Source organism: Tachyglossus aculeatus, chromosome 11 (genome assembly GCF_015852505.1).
Source record: "Tachyglossus aculeatus isolate mTacAcu1 chromosome 11, mTacAcu1.pri, whole genome shotgun sequence".
In the NCBI taxonomy this organism is placed as follows: domain Eukaryota; kingdom Metazoa; phylum Chordata; class Mammalia; order Monotremata; family Tachyglossidae; genus Tachyglossus; species Tachyglossus aculeatus.
In genome coordinates, this window is record NC_052076.1 from 54,325,430 (window position 1) to 54,344,505 (window position 19,076).

Genomic DNA, 19,076 nt, shown 5'->3' on the forward strand with positions numbered 1-19,076 from the left:
GGTATTTACCGGGCGCATAGTGAGCGCAGAGCACTGCACTAAGGGCTTGGGAGAGTACATTACGACGGAATTGGTAGATCTGACTCCTGTCCTCAGTCCTCAGAATGGAAGCAGATCTGGAGCTCCAGGGGGAAAGCGGGAGGAGGGCATCGAAGGGAGAAGAGACTTATATGGGGGAAGGTGGACTGTTTCCGACCTGATTGTCTTCTATCTGTCCCAGCATTTAATTTGGTGCTTGGCACGTAGTGAGTGCTTAACAAATACCGCAATTATTATTATTGTTAGAGAGGAAGGAGGAACAAAAAAAGAGGGAGAGAGTCTCCGATCCTAAGGCAGATCCAGCCAGCTTTGGAGAGATGAACTGCAGAGTCAGTGCAAGAATAATGACTGTCCTGGGCTCAAGCGAAAGGGGATTTAAAATCAGTGGTCTCGGCCCGGGAACAAGAGTCCACAGCTCAAAGGACATGAGGATCCAGCCTCAAGCAGAGGATGAGAACCTAAGAACGGGAGAAGCACTTTATTTCCCCTGGGAGCGGGGAGAGGAGGGTTTGAGGAGGATCCACTGCAGCCCGGCGTGGGAGGAGAGATTAGTCCCGTCATACTCCTGCACATTGTTGTCGAACAATACATGATTAAGATGTTCAGCATCCTGGCTGTTCTGTGACGCCGAGGGGCTGACAGGGGAGAGGAGAGGACAGGGAAAGCTTCAGGGTTTGCGCTCACCGGGCCAGTCTCGACCTGCAGAGGCATACGGAAAAGTGGCCTGGAAACCCCCGAGAAGGAGCTGTAGCAAGGCTTCCACCTGAAGTCCGATATCATTCCCGAACCGGAGAGTAACCACGCCTCAGAGAGGCCCTCAAAGGAAGCTGCAGAGCTCAGAACTAGAAGGAAAAAGGCCTGGAAGGATCCCCAGCCCTGGGGCTCGGCAAAGAACAGAACACCATTAATCCCCAGCTGGCTAGAGGAAGTCTGCCTCCCTGCCTCTAATAATATTGATAATAATAATTATGGCATTTATTAAGTGCTTACTATGTGCAAAGCACTGTTGTAAGTGCTGGGGAGGTCACAGGGTGATCAGGTTGTCCCACGGGGTGCTCACAGTCTTAATCCCCATTTTCCAGATGAGATTCACAGAGAAGTGAAGTGACTTGCCCAAAGTCACACAGCGGACAATTGGCAGAGCCAGGATTTGAACCCATGACCTCTGATTCCAAAGCCCGGGCTCTTTTCCACTGAGCCATGCTCTAGACTGCGAGCTCATTGCAGGCAAGAACTGTCACTGTTTACTGTTGTACTGTTCTTTCCCAAGCACTTAGTATAGCTCCGCACACAGTAAGTGCTCAATAAAGCACAATGAAGAGTGAAAGAAAAAGAAAAAGAAAGAAAAAAAAAAAGAAAAAAGGCCCCCCCGCAGGGGACCGGGCTAGAATGTTCAAGTCCCCAGGATAGATTCCTCACCTAATGGGGCAGGAGTTATTCCTTCCAGGGGTGGAAACTAGACTTTCCACTTATCACACACAGATCACACAGAGAAGCAGCATGGAGTAGTGGAGAAACCCCAGGCCCGGGATTCAGAAGGTCATGGATTCTAATTCCCGGCTCCACTACTTGTCTGCTGTTTGACTTCGGGCAAGTCACTTGTCTTCTCTGGGCCTCAGTTACCTTACCTGTAAAATGGGGATTGAGACTGTGAGCCCCACAAATGGACAGGGACTGTGTCCAATTCGATTTGCTTGTATCCTACCCAGCACATAGTACAGTGCCTGGAACAAAGTAAGCACTTAACACATACCACTATCTCTATCTTTCTCCTTCTCCCTCTCTCTATCTGTATTTATATATATATATATATATATATATATACACACACACATATATATATATACACATATATATGTGTGTGTGTATATATATATATACATATATATATACACACACATATATATATGTGTGTGTGTATATATATATATACATATATATATGTGTATATATATATATATATATATATATACACGTGCCCCCATGCACGTGTGTGTGTATAATATATCTATCTATAGCTATCTATCTGTGTATATATATATATATATATATATATATATAGTACAGGGCTGTATATATATATATATATATATATATATATATACACACAGAAAGATAGATATAGATAGATATATTATATATCTGTATATATATACAGATAGATAGATATAGATAGATAGATATATTATACACACACACGTGCGTGGGGGGCACCCTCCAAGACACCTCCAGGATTTCCCACGGGGGGTCCGATACCTAGAACCTGGCCGATGCTTCCAAGAGAAGTTTGGACTGTTAGGGGATGGAAGCAAGGGGGACCAAGCGGGCTCAATACGTCTGATTGCGGGCCTTCCCTTGGTCCGACCCACCCCTCTCCTTGTTCCACTGTGGCAGGAACGAAAATCCTCTTTATCGAAGATAATCGTGCCTGCGGTAGCCAACGAGCAGCTCCAGACCTGCAGCAAGGAACTGGGCCTCCTGGAAGCCAGGCCGGGAAGGGATGAGCTCACAGACGCGATCGCTCTGGAGATCTGGGGTCGTCCCCGCCATTCACAGAAGCGAGGGGTCAAGTGAGCGGGGCCGTTCCCTGAGCTGAGGCCCAGCAGGGAAGTCCCGTGCGGTCGTGGCCTAAGTCGCTTCAAAGGGAGGATTGTGGTCCCCGGCCCCAGCTGGCAGGGACACCACATCGGAGCCCAAGGCTTCCCTGGGAAAGGAAGAAAGAGCGTGGGGAATGATTTGGTTTTGAGTGAGTGAGGGGATGCTAAAGAGAGGAGGTGGGGGGGACTATGGAACCTCAAATCAGTGCCTGTTCCCAGGTCTATCAATCTTACCAATATCAAGCAAAATCCCCTCACTATTGGCTTCCAAGCTCTCCATCACCTTGCTCCCTCTTACCTCACCTCCCTTTTCTCCTTCTCCATCCCATCCCAGTTCCTTTTGTGCTAACCTTCTCACTGGGCCGCAGTCTCACCTGTCCGCCTTCAACTCCTGGCCCACATCCTACCTCTGGCCTAGAACCCCTTCCCTCCTCAAATCCGCCAATCACACTTCCCATCTTCAAAGCCCTAATGAAGGCTCACCTCCTCCAGGAGGCCTTCCCAAACTAAGCCCCCCTTTTCCTCAGTCATCCCTCACCCCAAACTCACCCTAACTCACTCTCTTTGCTCTGCCCCCCTCCCCACTCCAGAACATTTGTGTATATATGTACATATCTGTAATTCTATTTATTTATATTAATGCCTGTTTTACTTGTTTCTGATGTGTATATATTTACATATATATCTAATTCTATTTATTTTAATTGATGCTTGTTTACTTTGTTTTGATGTCTGTCTCCCCGCTTCTAGACTGTGAGCCCTTTGTGGGCAGGAATCGTCTCTCTCTGTTGCTGAACTGTACTGTCCAAGCGCTTAGTACAGGGCTCTGCACACAGCAAGTGCGCAATAAATACAACTGAATGAATGACTCCCTCAATTCACTGGTTGAATTTTTCGAGGTCCCCACTCCAAGGAGGCTGGAGTGAGGGCCGAGTTCCCGCTCAGTCTCTCTTCAAGTACAGGGAGCATGAGACCACACCAACGCCACCAGCTAAAAGGGTGTTGCAATCCGGGTTTCCATGATCCAACCAACAAGGTTATTTTTGTTCCTTTTAATAAGTCTTGGCCTGTCTCTCTCTCTGGCACCTAGCAACGCAGCACGTTATCACTGGCCTTACCCTTGCGACAGAGACGGTGTCCCCGCTCTAATTGTTCTGTTCAATTTCCTCTGAGAACTACAACCACAAAACCAAACAACCACCACCCCCCGACCCTGGCAAGTCTCCCCATTCCCAGTGGATCCACATTCGGGCACGTCGAAAGTGAAGAGCCCGGGTTACGGCTTCCCAGCTGGGGAAGGTGCCGTGGGGCGTCTGAAGCTGCCCTGCACCAGAGCCGGGAGCCAACACGATCTCAGAGCAGCACTTTGTCATAACTTTCCCACCTCGATCCCTTCAGCGTGGCTCAGTGGAAAGCGACCGGGCTTTGGAGTCAGAGGTCAGGGGTTCAAATCCCGGCTCCGCCAACTGTCGGCTGTGTGACTCTGGGCAAGTCACTTCACTTACCTCATCTGTAAAATGGGGATTAAAACTGTGAGCCCCCCGAGGGACAACCTGATCACCTTGTAACCTCCCCAGTGCTCAGAACGGTGCTTTGCACATAGTAAGCGCTTAACAAACAAATACAATCATTATTATTCAGCTCCCCCAGATCAGGCTTTGGGACTAAAGACAAAAATGTGTTAAATGTGTTAAATCTGCTGAGTCACGGGGGAGACCGTCAGCTTTCCAAACCACTCTCTACATCCGAAGGAGCTTCTCAACAACCTTGCCACCTCCTTCAAACCCTCTCAGAAAGTCCTCCTTCTCCAAGTGGCCATCATCATCATCATCAATCATATTTATTGAGCGCTTACTATGTGCAGAGAACTGTACTAAGCGTTTAGGAAGTACAAATTGGCAACATATAGAGACAGTCCCTACCCAACAGTGGGCTCACAGTCTAAAAGAGGCTCAGCAAACATCTCCCCCCAGGTCCAGCCAAACTATCACGCACTATCCCTGTTATATTTATTAGCGGGCTGAGCTCCCGAAGCAGTCATTTCTTGGATGTTGCTCAGTTTTACGTGGTTTTGTTCTAGGCATCTGTTTATTGGCTTTTGTCCATTCTAGAAGGCAAGCCCGCAGAGGGCAGGGAGCTTGTGCTTCGCTTAATTTGCTTTACACAGTGTCCCCGGCAGCCCTTTGGAGACTCTCCGGGTTATCTGATGAAAGGGAGGTGGTGGAGCAGGGGAGTCGGTCTTTCCTCCTTGCCACTCAAAGCCACTCTCTCTGCTTTACTCTCTGCTGGGCCTTTGATTCCTGATTTTGGCTCCATCTCAAAACTGGATATAGGCAGTGCGCAGGCTGAGACCTTGAGCGGTCTTGTGATCCTTACACAATCCCCTGGCCCAGAGGAACGCTCTGTTCCTGGGACACACACCACTTCCATTTTGTTCCCCTTTGGCTCCCAGCCTCTACCAGATCTCTGGAGATTTACAGCCAATCTGGATCCTGCCGGTGGTGGTGGTGGGGGGTGCCCCCCCGTAACCTCTGAAACCCTAATAATAATAATAATGGTATTTATTAAGCACTTACTATGTGCCAGGCACTGTACTAAGCCCTGGAAATGGATTTTGACACCTGTCTACATGTTTAGTTTTGTTGTCTGTCTCCCCCTTCTAGACTGTGAGCCCGTTATTGTGTAGGGACCGTCTCTATATGTTGCCGACTTGTACTTCCCAAGTGCTTAGTACAGTGCTCTGCACGCAGTAAGTGCTCAATAAATACGACTGAATGAATGAATGAAACAGAGAGCCCCCCCCAGGACAGGGACTTTGTCTAACCAGATAAACTTGTATCTACCCCAGCACTTAGAAAGATGATTGACACATGCTAAGAACTCAACAAATACCATGATAATAATAGCAATAATAATGGCATTTATTAAGCACTTACTATGTGTAAAGCACTGTTCTAAGAGCTGGGGAGGTTACAAGGTAATCAGGTTGTCCCTCGGGGGGCTCACAATCTTAATCCCCATTTTACAGATGAGGCACAGAGAAGTGAAGTGACTTGCCCTAAGTCACACAGCTGACAATTGGCGACAACAGCAATAATTTTGCAATAAAGTTTGCAGCTTCTCTTGGTTTCCCGGCAGAGGCAGGACCGACAATGACCGCAAGGTCCTTCAGGAGGGACTCTCCCAAATGGTCGAGCTGAGTCCACAGGCTCTGCTCCTGGGTTCAAAGGAAAACTAGAGAGAGAGGGATTCTAACGTAAGGAGTTAAAAGATCCCAACTCCTCTCACCGGGCCTGGTCTCAGGCAGCCAGCTGCGGACGCTCCGCTTGGCGCAGGAACGGAGAGATACTGCAATTAGAGCTCCAGCGACAATAGAGCTGATGAGCAAGGGTGGTACTCACTACAGCACAATCCTTTGGCAGGGCTACCTAATGCGGGCAAGTGGCCCGGGTCGGCGGAATCAGCAGCTCTGACTCAGAGACGCAAGAGAGTTGATGAGTGAGGCCGGACTTCTACGGGGTCCCTTTCAGACTCTGACCTACACATTCTGCTCTAATTCCAAGTCTTTCGGTTAAGATCACTTTGTCCTCTTCATCGCCCTCCTCCATTCCCAGATCGGTCAGTGCCCGGATTACGTTTCCGCTCTCGAACTCGAGGGAATGATTTCAAATTGCCCCGGGAGAGATGTCGGTCAGACAGGTGGAATGACTAGCTGACCAGAAGGGTTGTTTCATTCGGAACAGAAGACCTCTGGAAGATGTGGAATCCTATTTTTAAAAATAGGACCCAATTATGCTTTGGGATGGGTTTAAGTCAAGAGGTGGATTGGCTAGATGACCTAAAGGTCCCTTCCAACTCTGATATTTATTCACTGTGAAACCTCTTGAGGCCCTGTACTGAGGCTTTCACCCCACCACCTGAAACAGCAACAATAATTGAACATAGTTATTGAGTGCTGACTGTGGTCAGAACGCCGTACTAAGTGCTAGGGACAGTAGAATGGAACAGACTGTACCCCTGACTGTAAACTTCTTGTGGGCAGGGAATGCGTCAACCATGCGCCCGAGCACTTAGTAAAGTGCTCTACACACAATACGCACTCAATAAATACAACTGACTGATCGATTTGGCAGATATGCAGTAATACTATTGTAATTGTGGCATTTGTTTGGTGCTTACAGTGCCAAGCACTGTACTAAGAGTTGGGGGAGATTCAAAGTAATCCAGTGGGACCCAGGTTCTTGGACTCCAGAAGTCGGGGGTGGGTGGGGCAGGTGTGCACGCGGGCATGCATGGGTGTGCGTATGCGTGTGTGTGTGTGAGAACAACAGGTGTATCAGGCCAGAGGAAGAACAGCAGGCCCCACCGCCTGCACAAGGACTCAGCAGAACGGCCGAGCGCATGCTCCCTGCATTCCCAACTGCTTAAATCTAGGTCACATTTTCACTTAAAAACAAGTAACTGGATCCCCAGCTGATGGGATGGTTTTGACTTATGTGCCAGGAATGTTAATGTGACACCTGCAAATTCTTTTTAAAGTAAGGGATTTTCGCCGAGGAAGGCTGTGTGGAACGGACGCTGGAGACAGTCACTTGTTCTGAAGAGCAGAAAATAAGAGTCTGCTGAGGAGAGCGCGGGGAGGAATCCGAGGAGCCCGTGGCATCCTACAAAAACTCGTCAACGCAGGCAAGCCTGAATCCTCATTCATTCATTCATTCATTCAATAGTATTTATTGAGTGCTTACTGTGTGCAGAGCACTGTACTAAGCGCTTGGGAAGTACAAATCGGCAACATATAGAGACGGTCCCTACCCAACAACGGGCTCACAGTCTAGAAGGGAGAGACAGACAACAAAACAAAACAAATACCATCAAAATAGATAGAATTACAGCTATATACACATCATTAATAAAATAGAGTAATATATATGTACAAATATACACAAGTGCTGTGGGGAGGGGAAGGGCGGAGGGGAGGAGGAGAGAAAAAGGGTTGGGGGGCTCAGTCTGGGAAGGCCTCCGATTAGGATTCAGAAACACCTTGGGGGTCCCGAGGCAGCTCCACATTCAGAACGGGAAGCCCAATCTTTGAATTACAACTTTGCCTGGTCTACGCCAGAGTTTCCAGTGTGTTTACGTCTTCCCACATTCATCTCTTGCCTCCCCACCAACAGATGGGCTAGCCCCTCTAATACCGCCTACCCAAGTACCCGCTGTGACACCTTGGACAAATCACAACTTCTCTGTGCTTCAGTTTCCTCATCAGTAAAATGGAGATTCAATACCTGTTCTCCCACCTATGTAGACTCTGCGCCCCATCCATGTGGGAGAGGGGCTAAGTCCAACCTGATTATCTTTTATGTGTACACCAGCACTTAATACAATGCTTGGCATACAGTCGGCGCTTAAATACCACAATTATCATTATTAAGTCCCAGGGAAGCTGGCAATCAACTATTCATTTCCTGACTGCGATACTGGATTTGGTTCTAGGCTTCACAACTTAAGAGGGATAAGGAGAACTTGGGGCCAGGGCCACTTGAAGGATTACGGAGTTTTGAAATAGAACCCACGAATAAAGGTCAAAGAGACTACAATCATTTGACCTCAAAACAAAAAGGCCGCGGGAAGCCTTTACCTAAACGAAAAGCTATTATACGGGAGATGGTGACTAGCTATTTCTCATTTATACTGAGGATCACAACGGAAGAAATGGGCTTGAACTGCAGTTTGAAGGATTCTAGCTTGATTTAAGGAAAAGCAGAGTGAAAGTTGATAAATATCAGAATAGGTGTGAAGGAGTTGTATCATCTCTTTCTCCATGCCCCTCATTCAATCTGGGTTAGAGGTCTACCAATTCTCCCAAGATCGGATTTCACGGTCTCACATGTTCCCCTCCTCCCTTTAAACTACTACCCTGGATAAATTCTAATTATCTCCTGGCTGGATTACTCAAACAGCCTCCTTAATGGCCTCTCCCTGCCTCCCGCCTCTACCCTCTTCAGTCTGTCTTACACCCAGCTCCATGAATCATCTTTTAAAAATACTAATTAGGGCCCATTAATCCGCATTTCAAAAACCTCCACTAGTTCCAATAGAGAAACAGCATGGCCTAATGGAAAAAGCCAGGCCTGAGGGTCAGAGGCCCCGGGTTCTAATCCTGGCTCGGCTACCTGTCTGCGGTGTGACCTTGGGCAAGTGACAACTAACTTCTCTGTGCCTTAGTTTCTTCATCTACAAAATGGGGATTCACTATCTGTTCTCCCTTCCTGCTTGGACTATAAGCCCGGCAAGGCATAAGGACTGTATCTGACCTGAATACTCTATATAGAGCTGAGAGCTCAGCATAGGGCCTGGCCCATAGTAAGTGCTTAACAAATACCACAATCATTATTATTACTTGCTCCTCATTACAACTCCCATAAAATAAAAATGCCAACAAAAGTCATCAGTTTTAAGGCCCTCTGTCCCCCATTGCCTTCGAATTCAATTACCTGTCCCCCTTATACTTGGCTGATCCAACTATTTCCCCTGCTACACTTCAGCTCCTGGTCTCCCCTCCACTCTTAACTCTCCCTTCACACTTGCTGCTCTACTGTCCAATTTATTTTACACATCATCTTCCAAACACAGAATGTTCTCCCTGCCCAGATTGACCAAACCATGTGCCCCTCTCCCTTCCAAATAGCCATCTTTTCCATGAAGCACTCCCTAACTTATTTCCATGTCCAGGCCATCCTCTCAGTCACCTCAGCGCTAATGTATATTTGCCTTATCTATTTATCTAACATCAGCTTGGCTCTAAGCTGGGTTCTCTCATCTATTCTACGCTAAATCATCCACCTAGGTGTTCCTGTCTTCCCCTCACTGGTTTTTTGAGAGTAGAGACTGGTGCTTACATTCCTCCTACATATTATCTAAACACCCAGTACAGTGCCCTAAGCATTAGGGCAGGAGACAGCCAATAAAAACTAAATAAATCAGAATAAATAAGCAGGGGATATCTTTTAATTGTCTCTCCCAACTCAATTATTCCCCTATTTGAGCTCGGGAATGGAGAGCAGGGAGGCTAATGGAGAGGTCTGATATAGCAAAGTTGGGGCCTTTCCTTCCTGTTATGAATCAAATGCTGTTCACTGTCTGGAAAACAGGTCCCATTTGTTAAGAAAGACTTCCTGACATCCACCAAGTGGGATTGGCAAGAAGGAGCTCCTGTCAAACATTTGCAGCTCCCAACAGATGCCAAACGTGGAAAACATTGACCATTTCAATAACAATAATACTAGGTTTTTTTGGAGCACTTACTGTATGCCAAACACCGCATTAAGCACTGGGGAAGAGTGCTTGGCACATAATATAAGTGCTCTATAAATACAACTGAATGAATTACAAGATAACTGGATCAGCACGGTCCCTGTTCCAAGTGGGATTCACCGTCTAAGGGCAAGACAGAGAATGGGTAAGGCCTACTTTAAAAATGATGAAATTGAGGTACAGAAAATCCAAGGTCCGTGGCAAAAAAAGAAACCAACTTGGAGAGATTGTTTAATGGATCGAATCTCCTCTCAATTCTCAAAAGGCTGCATTCTCGCAAAACCCCGCATTAAGGAAAACTCGCATTCCAGTCCTCGCTGTGACCGACGACCCGAGCATGCGCACAAGCCACTTTTCCAACGACGTGGCCCGCCGCATTCAAACACGATTGCATCGTCAGAAAAACGTCCCCTACCAACGCCGTTGCCAGAATGCGTAGTGAACACAAACGTTATGGCAGAATGGAGAGTCGCTGGAGGTTTCTGAAAACCTAACCGCACTCGGCACCGTCCTAGAAACGGAATCGATGATGTCCTCCTCTTCCTTTCTGAATTCTCACGGAGGGCACGGCTCGGTTGTGACTCACTGTGGTCTCCGGCTAGAGCCGCCTGCGTCTGTGCTATGCAGTGACTCGAGTCTTTTGTGGAGCGATTGACTTTGGGCCTCCCTGGGAAGTCAGGCAGGGCCTGAAGCGGTACAGCCCGGAGGGAGCCGGCCCATTCTTTGGCCGTCGATCTCACCCATGGCCTTTCTTACCGATCGGACCGGGGGAAGGGAACTCAGCCTGCGGGACAGCAGCTTGGTTCATCACTCTAGAACAGCCTCTGGGCCTCTTCCCCATCCCCACCTCCCAGCTCCTAAGCTCAGACAGGCCAGAGCTGGCACGCCCGATGTCTCATTTGGCATTTCCCTTTAGACGCCGTGTACGCCCACTGTCTGGTGCAAGACATGGCCCTCGCCCCACACTACCCCCCGATTTGCTGCTGGGCTTGAAGGGGGAGAAACCCTTAAACGGGGCGGAGGAGAACAGACCGATTGTACAGGGAGACGAGTTGAGACACGCCTCATCAGATTCAGCAAAGCCGCCTCCCCAGGAGCAGAAACAGATACTGGAGGTGGCGATTATGGAGGGTAGACACGAGACCCTTAATCTGGTCCTCCTGAACCCCTTTCTGGGTGGAAACACCAGCCATAGCGAGGACTTCTACCCCATCTCAACAAAACACCAGCAAGGAGAAACAGGGGGGAATTGGGAACCAGAGTCAGTGAGGCGGCAGCTCTCCTCCCTCACCGCCCTTCATCTGAGAGTTATTAATAATAATAATAGTAATGGTATTTGTTAAGCGCTTACCATGTGCCAAGCACTAAGCGCTGGGGTAGATACAAGGTCACGTAGGGCTCACAGTCTTAATCCCCATTTTACAGATGAGGTAACTGAAGCATAGACAAGTGACTTGCCTAAGGTCACATAGCAGCCAAGTGGTGGAGCCAGGATTAGAACCCACGTCCCCTGATTCCCAAGCTCGCGCTCTTTCCACTAAGCCACGCAATAATACTAATACCAATAATGGTATTTGTTAAACAGTTACTATGTGCTAAGCACTGTTTTAAGCAGTAGATACAAGTTAATCAGGTTGGACAAAGTCCCTGTCCCACATGGAAATCACAGTCTTAATCCCCATTTTACTGATGAGGTAACTGAGGCACAGAGACGTGAAGTGATTTGCCCACAGCCACATAGAAGACAAGTGGTGGAACTAGGATTAGAACCCACGACCGCTGGATTTCCAGGACATCACACTGCTTCTTAAGTCCCAGGGTAGTTGAGGGCTATGCTCTCCACCCCAACTCCTCCACCTCGCTCACTTCAACCACTGCTGCTGCTGCAGCCGTCACTACAGCTACTATTGACCCCAACATGGGGAAGTTGCAGGTTTGAAATCCCGCAGCCAACTGCATCTCTGGGGCTCAAACGATCATTTTAGACTGTGAGCCCACTGTTGGGTAGGGACTGTCTCTGTATGTTGCCAATTTGTACTTCCCAAGTGCTTAGTACAGTGCTCTGCACACAGTAAGCGCTCAACAAATACGATTGATGTTGATGATGTTGATTTGGCCCTCCCTGACCGTGGCACTGGGCGATACAGACACGTCTGTGAGAGGGTCTCTCCCCACAAAGGGGAATTCTTCACCAAGTCCCTGGCCAAGAGAAATTTTTCCGAAGTGTAGGCCAACGGGTAGAGAGGAAGAGAGGGAGGAGACAGTGGGGATGGGGGGGAGGAAGAAGAGGAGGGAGAGTGAGAAGGGGACAGGTGGGGCGTGGGGATGTCGGCGCGGCACGGCACTGACCCAGTTTCTCTGATCAACGGTTCTCACCACCGCCATACTACAGAGCAACGCATTTGGCTGGATGGACCCTGTCTGACCAAATCACGTGCAACCCTTCAAATACGAAAGGGGTGATGACCGCGACGAGGGGGGAAAAGTAAAAAAAGGGGAAGATGGGTTTCCTCTCAAAGGCAAGGTCCCAAGGAGCCACTAAAAGGGGCGGGAGCTGGACAGCCAGCGGAACATTCTCCACACACCCACCTCGTCCGACTCGTCCGACAGTGTCCGCAGCAGGATGGGGAAGAGGCTGTCTGTATGCCGGAACATCTGGAAAGCAGAGAAAGCACTTGGCAGGGTCGGCCATAATCCCTGAGGCTCAGGATGATAATAATAACAACAGTGGTATTTGTTAAGCGCTTACTAGGTACCAGGCACTGTACTGGAGTAGATACAAAATAATTTGGGTTTGACACAGTCCCTGTCCCACATGGGCTCACAAGCTTAAGTCCCAGTTTGCGGATGAGGAAACTGAGGCACAGAGAAGTGAAGTGACTTGCCCAAGGTCACCCAGTAGACAAGTGGGATTAGACTGCCAGGCCAGGCCGGTGCTCTACCCACTAGACCAATGGCCAGGGGCCTCCTGGCACCGTCTGGATGACTTACCTGTCGTGCGGCTGAGTGCCTCACACCTGGTACCTAGGGAGTCTGAACATCTCCACGCAGAAGGCTTCCTCTTACCCTACCCGGCTCACACTGTCATTCCTAATTCCTCCATTTCTTTTTTTTCCTTTTTTTAAAAGATATCTGTTAAGCACTTACTATGTGCCAGCCACTGTACTAAAAGAAGCAGCATGGCTCAGTGGAAAGAGCCCGGGCTTGGGAGTCGGAGGTCACAGGTTCAAATTCCAGCTCCGCCACTTGTCAGCTGTGTGACTTTGGGCAAGTCCCTTAACTTCTCTATGCCTCAGTTACCTCATCTGTAAAATGGGGATTAAGACGGTGAGCCCCACATGGAACATCCTCCCCAGCGCTTAGAACAGTGCTTTGCACATAGTAAGTGCTTAACAAATGCCATCATTATTATCGTGGAGAAGCAGCGTGGCTCAGTGGAAAGAGCGTGGGTTTGGGAGTCAGAGGTCATGGGTTCGAATCCCAGCTCTGCCAATTGTCAGCTGTGTGACTTTGGGCAAGTAGCTTTACTTCTCCGGGCCTCAACTGTATTTCTCTGTACTGAGCGCTTGGGAAAGTACAATGCAACAAGAAACAGTGACATTCCCTGCCCTCAATGAGCTCACAGTCTAGAGGACTTGCCCAAGTCAGCGGACAAATGGTAGAGCAGGGATTAGAACCCATGACCTCTACCCATCATCCCAGGGAAACCATCACCGGCAGGAGCACCGATTGGAACCTCGAAGAACATCACCGCGTACCCCGGGAGCTGAAGCGTACCGGCGGCTTACCTTCCGAGGCGTCTTGATGTACAAGTGGTACAGCCACTTCAGGACGGCGATCCTAGTCATCATTCCAATGGCCGCGTCCCGGAGGTGGCAGTCCAGCACCTGCACAATCCCATCGAAATTCAGAGTCACTGGGACTCTTTCAGCACTGCGAGAGAGACCGGGGATTTAAAGTTAGAGGCGGCCGCAAACGGACAAAGGGATGGGCTCGGCGGGATCCAAGCATCCAGGCCCAGGCCAAGCCGGACGGAGCTGACCACCCCGCTCCCGCAACAGCCAGCTGCGTCGCAAGGCTTTACTTTCCCTTTTTTCGGGATCAGGGTCAGGGAAGTGGGGAGTCCATGGTTCTCCTAAATCAAGTGTTCAGCACCAAAACTAGCCGACCGCAAAACCTCCCATCCACCTTGGGGGAGATTTTCTGGCCACTTCTGGTTTGGAAGCTGACACCTGTGGATCCACAGGGATGCACCCGGGCCAAGCCTGACTCCGGTTCCTGGCCAGGTTTAGGGAACGACCAGTGGGATGGCGGAGGGTTAGATGGGTTAAGGCCCTGGAATTCCTACCCATGAGAGCTTTCCACCCAGATCATCCTTTGTCTCTTCCTAATAATAGTAATGATAACAATAATAGACTGTGAGCCCACTGTTGGATAGGGACCGTCTCTATATGTTGCCAACTTGTACTTCCCAAGCGCTTAGTACAGTGCTCTGCACACAGTAAGTGCTCAATAAATATGACTGAATGAATGAATAATAATGGTGGAATTTATCAAGCGCTTACCATGCCAAGCACTATTCTAAGCACTGGGGTAGAGTGGGAAGCAGTGTGGCTTAGGGGAAAGAGCACGAGTTTGGGAGTCAGAAGACGTGGGTTCTAATTCCGTCTCTGCCACTTGTCTGCTATGTGACCTTGGGCAAGCCATTTAACTTCTCTGTGCCTCAGTTACCTCATCTGTAAAATGGGGTTGCAGACTGTGAGCCCCACATGGGACAACCTGGTTACCTTGTATCTACCCCAGTGCTTAGAACAATGCTTGACACATAGAAAGTGCTTAACAAATATCATCATTATTACTATTAGACACAACTGTGGTATTTGTTAAGCACTTACTATGTGCCAGGCACTGTATTACGTGCTGGGCTGGGCAAATCAGGTTGGACACAGTCCCTGTCTCATGTGGGTCTCTCAGTCTCAATCCCCATTTTACAGATGAGGTAACTGGGGTATGGAGAAGTGAAGTGACTTGTCCAAGGCCACAAAGCAATCAATCAATCAATCAATCAATCGTATTTAGTGAGAGCTTACTGTGTGCAGAGCACTGTACTAAGTGCTTGGGAAGTACAAGTTGGCAACATATAGAGACAGTCCCTACCCAACAGTGGGCTCACAGTCTAAAAGGGGGAGACAGAGAACAAAACCAAACATACTAACAAAATAAAATAAATAGACTAGATATGTACAAGTAAAATAAATACAGTAATAAATATGTACATACATATATACAGACAAATGGCTGAGCTGGGATTAGAACCCACAACTTTCTGACACTCGGGCCCGTGCTCTATCCACTATGCTATGCTGCTTCCTACAGCCAAAGAGGCCAGGCTTCGTGGATGAAACCTTCCCATACTCTCCCAAGCACTTAGTGCACTGCTCAATAAATCCAGGGTCATCAGCAGCTGAAGGCCACTCAATTCTTGACCTCCCTAAGGTGCAGCACCTGAGGGAGAATAAATAATGCCTGCAAAGCTGTTAGCGAAGATTTTAACAAGCCTTCAACAGGACCTACATCAAGACCTAGGTATTCTGCATGCCCCCCTTTCTTTATGCTTTCCTAGTAAATTTCCTATTTTTCCTGGCTCAATGACTTTAGTAACTCCAGCTTCCTAAGAGAATCCGCTAACTAGGACCACAAGTTCCCAGGTATTCCTGGGACTCGGTGACCATCTTCATCTCCTCTCTTTCATTTGCTTCCTACATTTATTAGGTCTTGCTGTACGACAGATCACTCTACGGTGACAGTCTGCAGCTTCAGCCTTTTAACCATGACCCGGGGGATAAACCCTAATCAACTCCTGGCTGGATTACTCCAAAAGCCTCTTTACATCCAGCCTCACAGTCTCTTCTTCTAAAGTGAAGATCAGAACTCATCGTCACTCTCCTTAAAAAAAACCTCTATTGCTACTACAGCTTCTCACATAGAATGAAAAGTTTTGATCATCTATTTCAAGGCTCTCCATCAGCTGACTTCTTCTTATTGATCTCTTCTTTTGCTCCAACCCAGATCGTGCTCTTTGCTCCTTCTAATATCACCTCCTGACGGTCCCTCCCTCCCAACTCTTCCCATTCTGATCCCTGCTCACACCTTTCCCCTGGCCTGGAATAGCCACGTTCATCAGCTTCCTCAAACCACGTCCCCCATGCCCCAATTTTCCCAGCCATGCCCTTCCCTCTGCCACAACGTCATTTATCGATTATCTTTCTATCCGTTCACATGGGCAACATATCATACCTATCCTTCCACACTTAACTTACAATCGTCCCATATTAGATCGAAAGCCCCTTGAGAGCAGTGATCGTATCTCTGACTTCTCGTCTATGTTCTTCAAGTATCTAGGACGGCACACCCGATAGGCGCTCAAAAAATCTGAGTGTAACTGATTTATCAAGTATGTGATGGAACGGCTATTACACCAGGGGAGTGTCTCCAGAGAACCCGGGCAAGGTGGCCAAGTTGACAGCTCAGAGAAAACAGTATTGCCAAGTTGTTAAATTATTCACATTCATTGGGATCTCAGGGACTGCTTCTTTCTAATTTGCCTGCAGCCTCTCTGAAGTTTATTTGATGTGAATACCTAAAGGGCATACTCTCAATCTGTATAATTTTCAAATGGAATTGCTGTTTAATATAGTCTGATGTTCCCCTCGGTGACCATTATAGGGGCCAGAGCGAGCAGCCTTATCCCCTAATGACCACAGAACTACCTAAGTGTGTGATCTACAGTGTGCATTTGGCAGATGCTGGCACTTCTGGACGGCTTTTCCATTCTTGCCAGGGCTTGGCTTTGAGGTTTCCCCTATGGCACAGAAAGCCCCAAAATGTGACCCGTCTTGATGTTTCTGGATCCCTTTGAGGACCCCAGAGCCTTTCAATGATCTAACGACGGCCTCATCTCACAGACCAGGAAGTTAAAGTCAACAGAAGAAAACGTCTGGAGTCTGTGTCTTCTTTTTTCTCTCATGCATTCTCCACCCGCCCCACCCAGCCAAGAGAACTGTTGCCAGTCAGTTCTTAAATTCCAGCTTTCCTGGCCAGTGCTCCGTTCCTGGAATTTCCAAACTCGGACTCTCTTCTGATCTCTCTTCCCCACTTTCCCCTCCCCTCCTACCTCAAATTACTTTAACTTCACATCGTAAGTGCTTGTCACGATCAAATACCTCCTAGTTTCTACTCTGTTCCCCAGACATTCCACCCTGGATTTTTTCTTTCCAACTGCTCCTTTCAGGTCTTGAGGCCGGCTCCGGTCAAATCTCACAAATCTAGATCTTGCAGGCTGGCTGGTGGAGGACATCCTATGCTTGACAAGCCTGGTCCTCAGGGAGCCTCGGTCCCTTTGCTTTCTGGCCTGCAGGTCACCGTGACTTGGCAAGTCATCCGGCTGACAGCAGAAACCAGGCCTTCTGGATACTCCCAACTGAGTCTGTTTGAAACTATTTATGGAATTTCCCTGCTTACTGATTATCTTTTATCTACCCCGGCGTTTACCTCGGAGAAAGTTCTTAATAAATCCCCAAATACTTCTGCTTTTTATCCGTTATATTTATTTTTACTTTTTCCCCCATTTATTTTTTGGAAACTCGCATTCCCTCATCTCTCCCATGAAGACAGCATGCTCTTTAAAGGCAGGCGCCTTGTTTTGGGGGTTTTAGCTCGTTGTGGGCAGGCAATGTGTCTACCAACTTTGTTACATGGTAATATGATAATAATAATGATGGCATTTATTAAGCGCTTACTATGTGCAAAGTACTATTCTAAGCGCTGGGGAGGTTACAGGGTGATCAGGTTCTCCCACGGGGGGCTCACAGTCTTAATCCCCATTTTACAGATGAGGTAACAGAGGCACAGAGTTGCCCAAAGTCACACAGCTGACAATTGGCAGAGCCGGGATTTGAACCCATATGAGATGCAGCGTGGCTCGGTGGAAAGAGCCCGGGCTTTGGAGTCAGAGGTCATGGGTTCAAATCCCGGCTCCGCCAATTGTCAGCTGTGTGACTTTGGGCAAGTCACTTAACTTCTCTAGGCCTCAGTTACCTCATCTGTCAAATGGGGATTAAGACTATGAGCCACCCCGCCCCCCCGCCACCGTGGGACAACCTGATCACCTTGTAACCTCCCCAGCGCTTAGAACAGTGCTTTGCACATAGTAAGTGCTTAATAAATGCCAACATTATTATTTATTTTACTTGCTTAAGTGCTTAGTACAGTGCTTTGCACACTGTAAGCGCTCACTAGAGGCGATTATGTTAGCTAGCATCTAATACCGTGCTCTGTACACAGTAAGTGCTCAAACCCTGTTGAAGGAGATGAAGATGATCACTGAGCTCTCTCTCTCTTGCTCTCAGCAGGGGTGTATCGCCTGGGGAGAGATCCTGTCTTGATCATTACAGTGGGATTTAGGACTGTCTTGACCATTACAGTGGGATTTAGGATGGGGCATTCTCAGTAGCTTCTGAGCACCAGGCCATCCAGGGCAATTATTGTGCCTCCTTCATTCTCATCCAGGGTACCCAATGCAGAGTCATTTGGGGTAATCAATCAGTGGCATTTATTCAGCACTTATCTGGTGCACAGCACCACAGTAAGCGCTTGGGAGAGTACAACAGAGTTGGCAGACACTTTCCCGGCCCACAAAGAGCTTATGGTCAAGGGGCAAGAGGACATCTCCTTACTCCATGAGCTCCAGGTATTCCCTGAGAAAGAGCTCATGAATGGAGACTTGGTTCTTATCGTGGGCAGGGAATGTGTCCGTTAAATTGTTATACTGCACTCTCCCAAGCGCTTAGTACAGTTCTCTGCACACAATAAGCGCTCAATAAACAGGACTCATCATTCATGGTTTACTCCCCTGTGGAGAAGGTGGAACGGTTAACCTGAGGAGCCCACTCCCAGCCCGGCCGGGGTACACGCATCAACCCTAAGGTCTAACTACTCAGAGGAGAAAGAGGATGACACGCAAGCATTTCCTATTCAAAAAGGAAAACGCAATAATGATGAAAATAATTACAGTGTTTGTTACGCACTGTGTGCCAGGCACTGTTCTAAGCACTGGGTTAGATACAA

The 19,076-nt window shown here is 48.2% G+C and overlaps 1 protein-coding gene across 1 annotated transcript in view; it reads right to left on the reverse strand.

Moving 5' to 3' along the window:
- Positions 1 to 19,076, reverse strand: part of VAC14 (VAC14 component of PIKFYVE complex) — a 177,446-nt gene that overhangs the window by 116,218 nt on the left and 42,152 nt on the right. Inside the window, exons 11-12 of the mRNA XM_038753808.1 lie at positions 13,739 to 13,883; positions 12,540 to 12,605 (exon numbers count right to left, since the gene is read on the reverse strand). Of these exons, the coding sequence (XP_038609736.1) occupies positions 12,540 to 12,605; positions 13,739 to 13,883 (211 nt within the window). The remainder of the gene's footprint in view (positions 1 to 12,539; positions 12,606 to 13,738; positions 13,884 to 19,076) is intronic.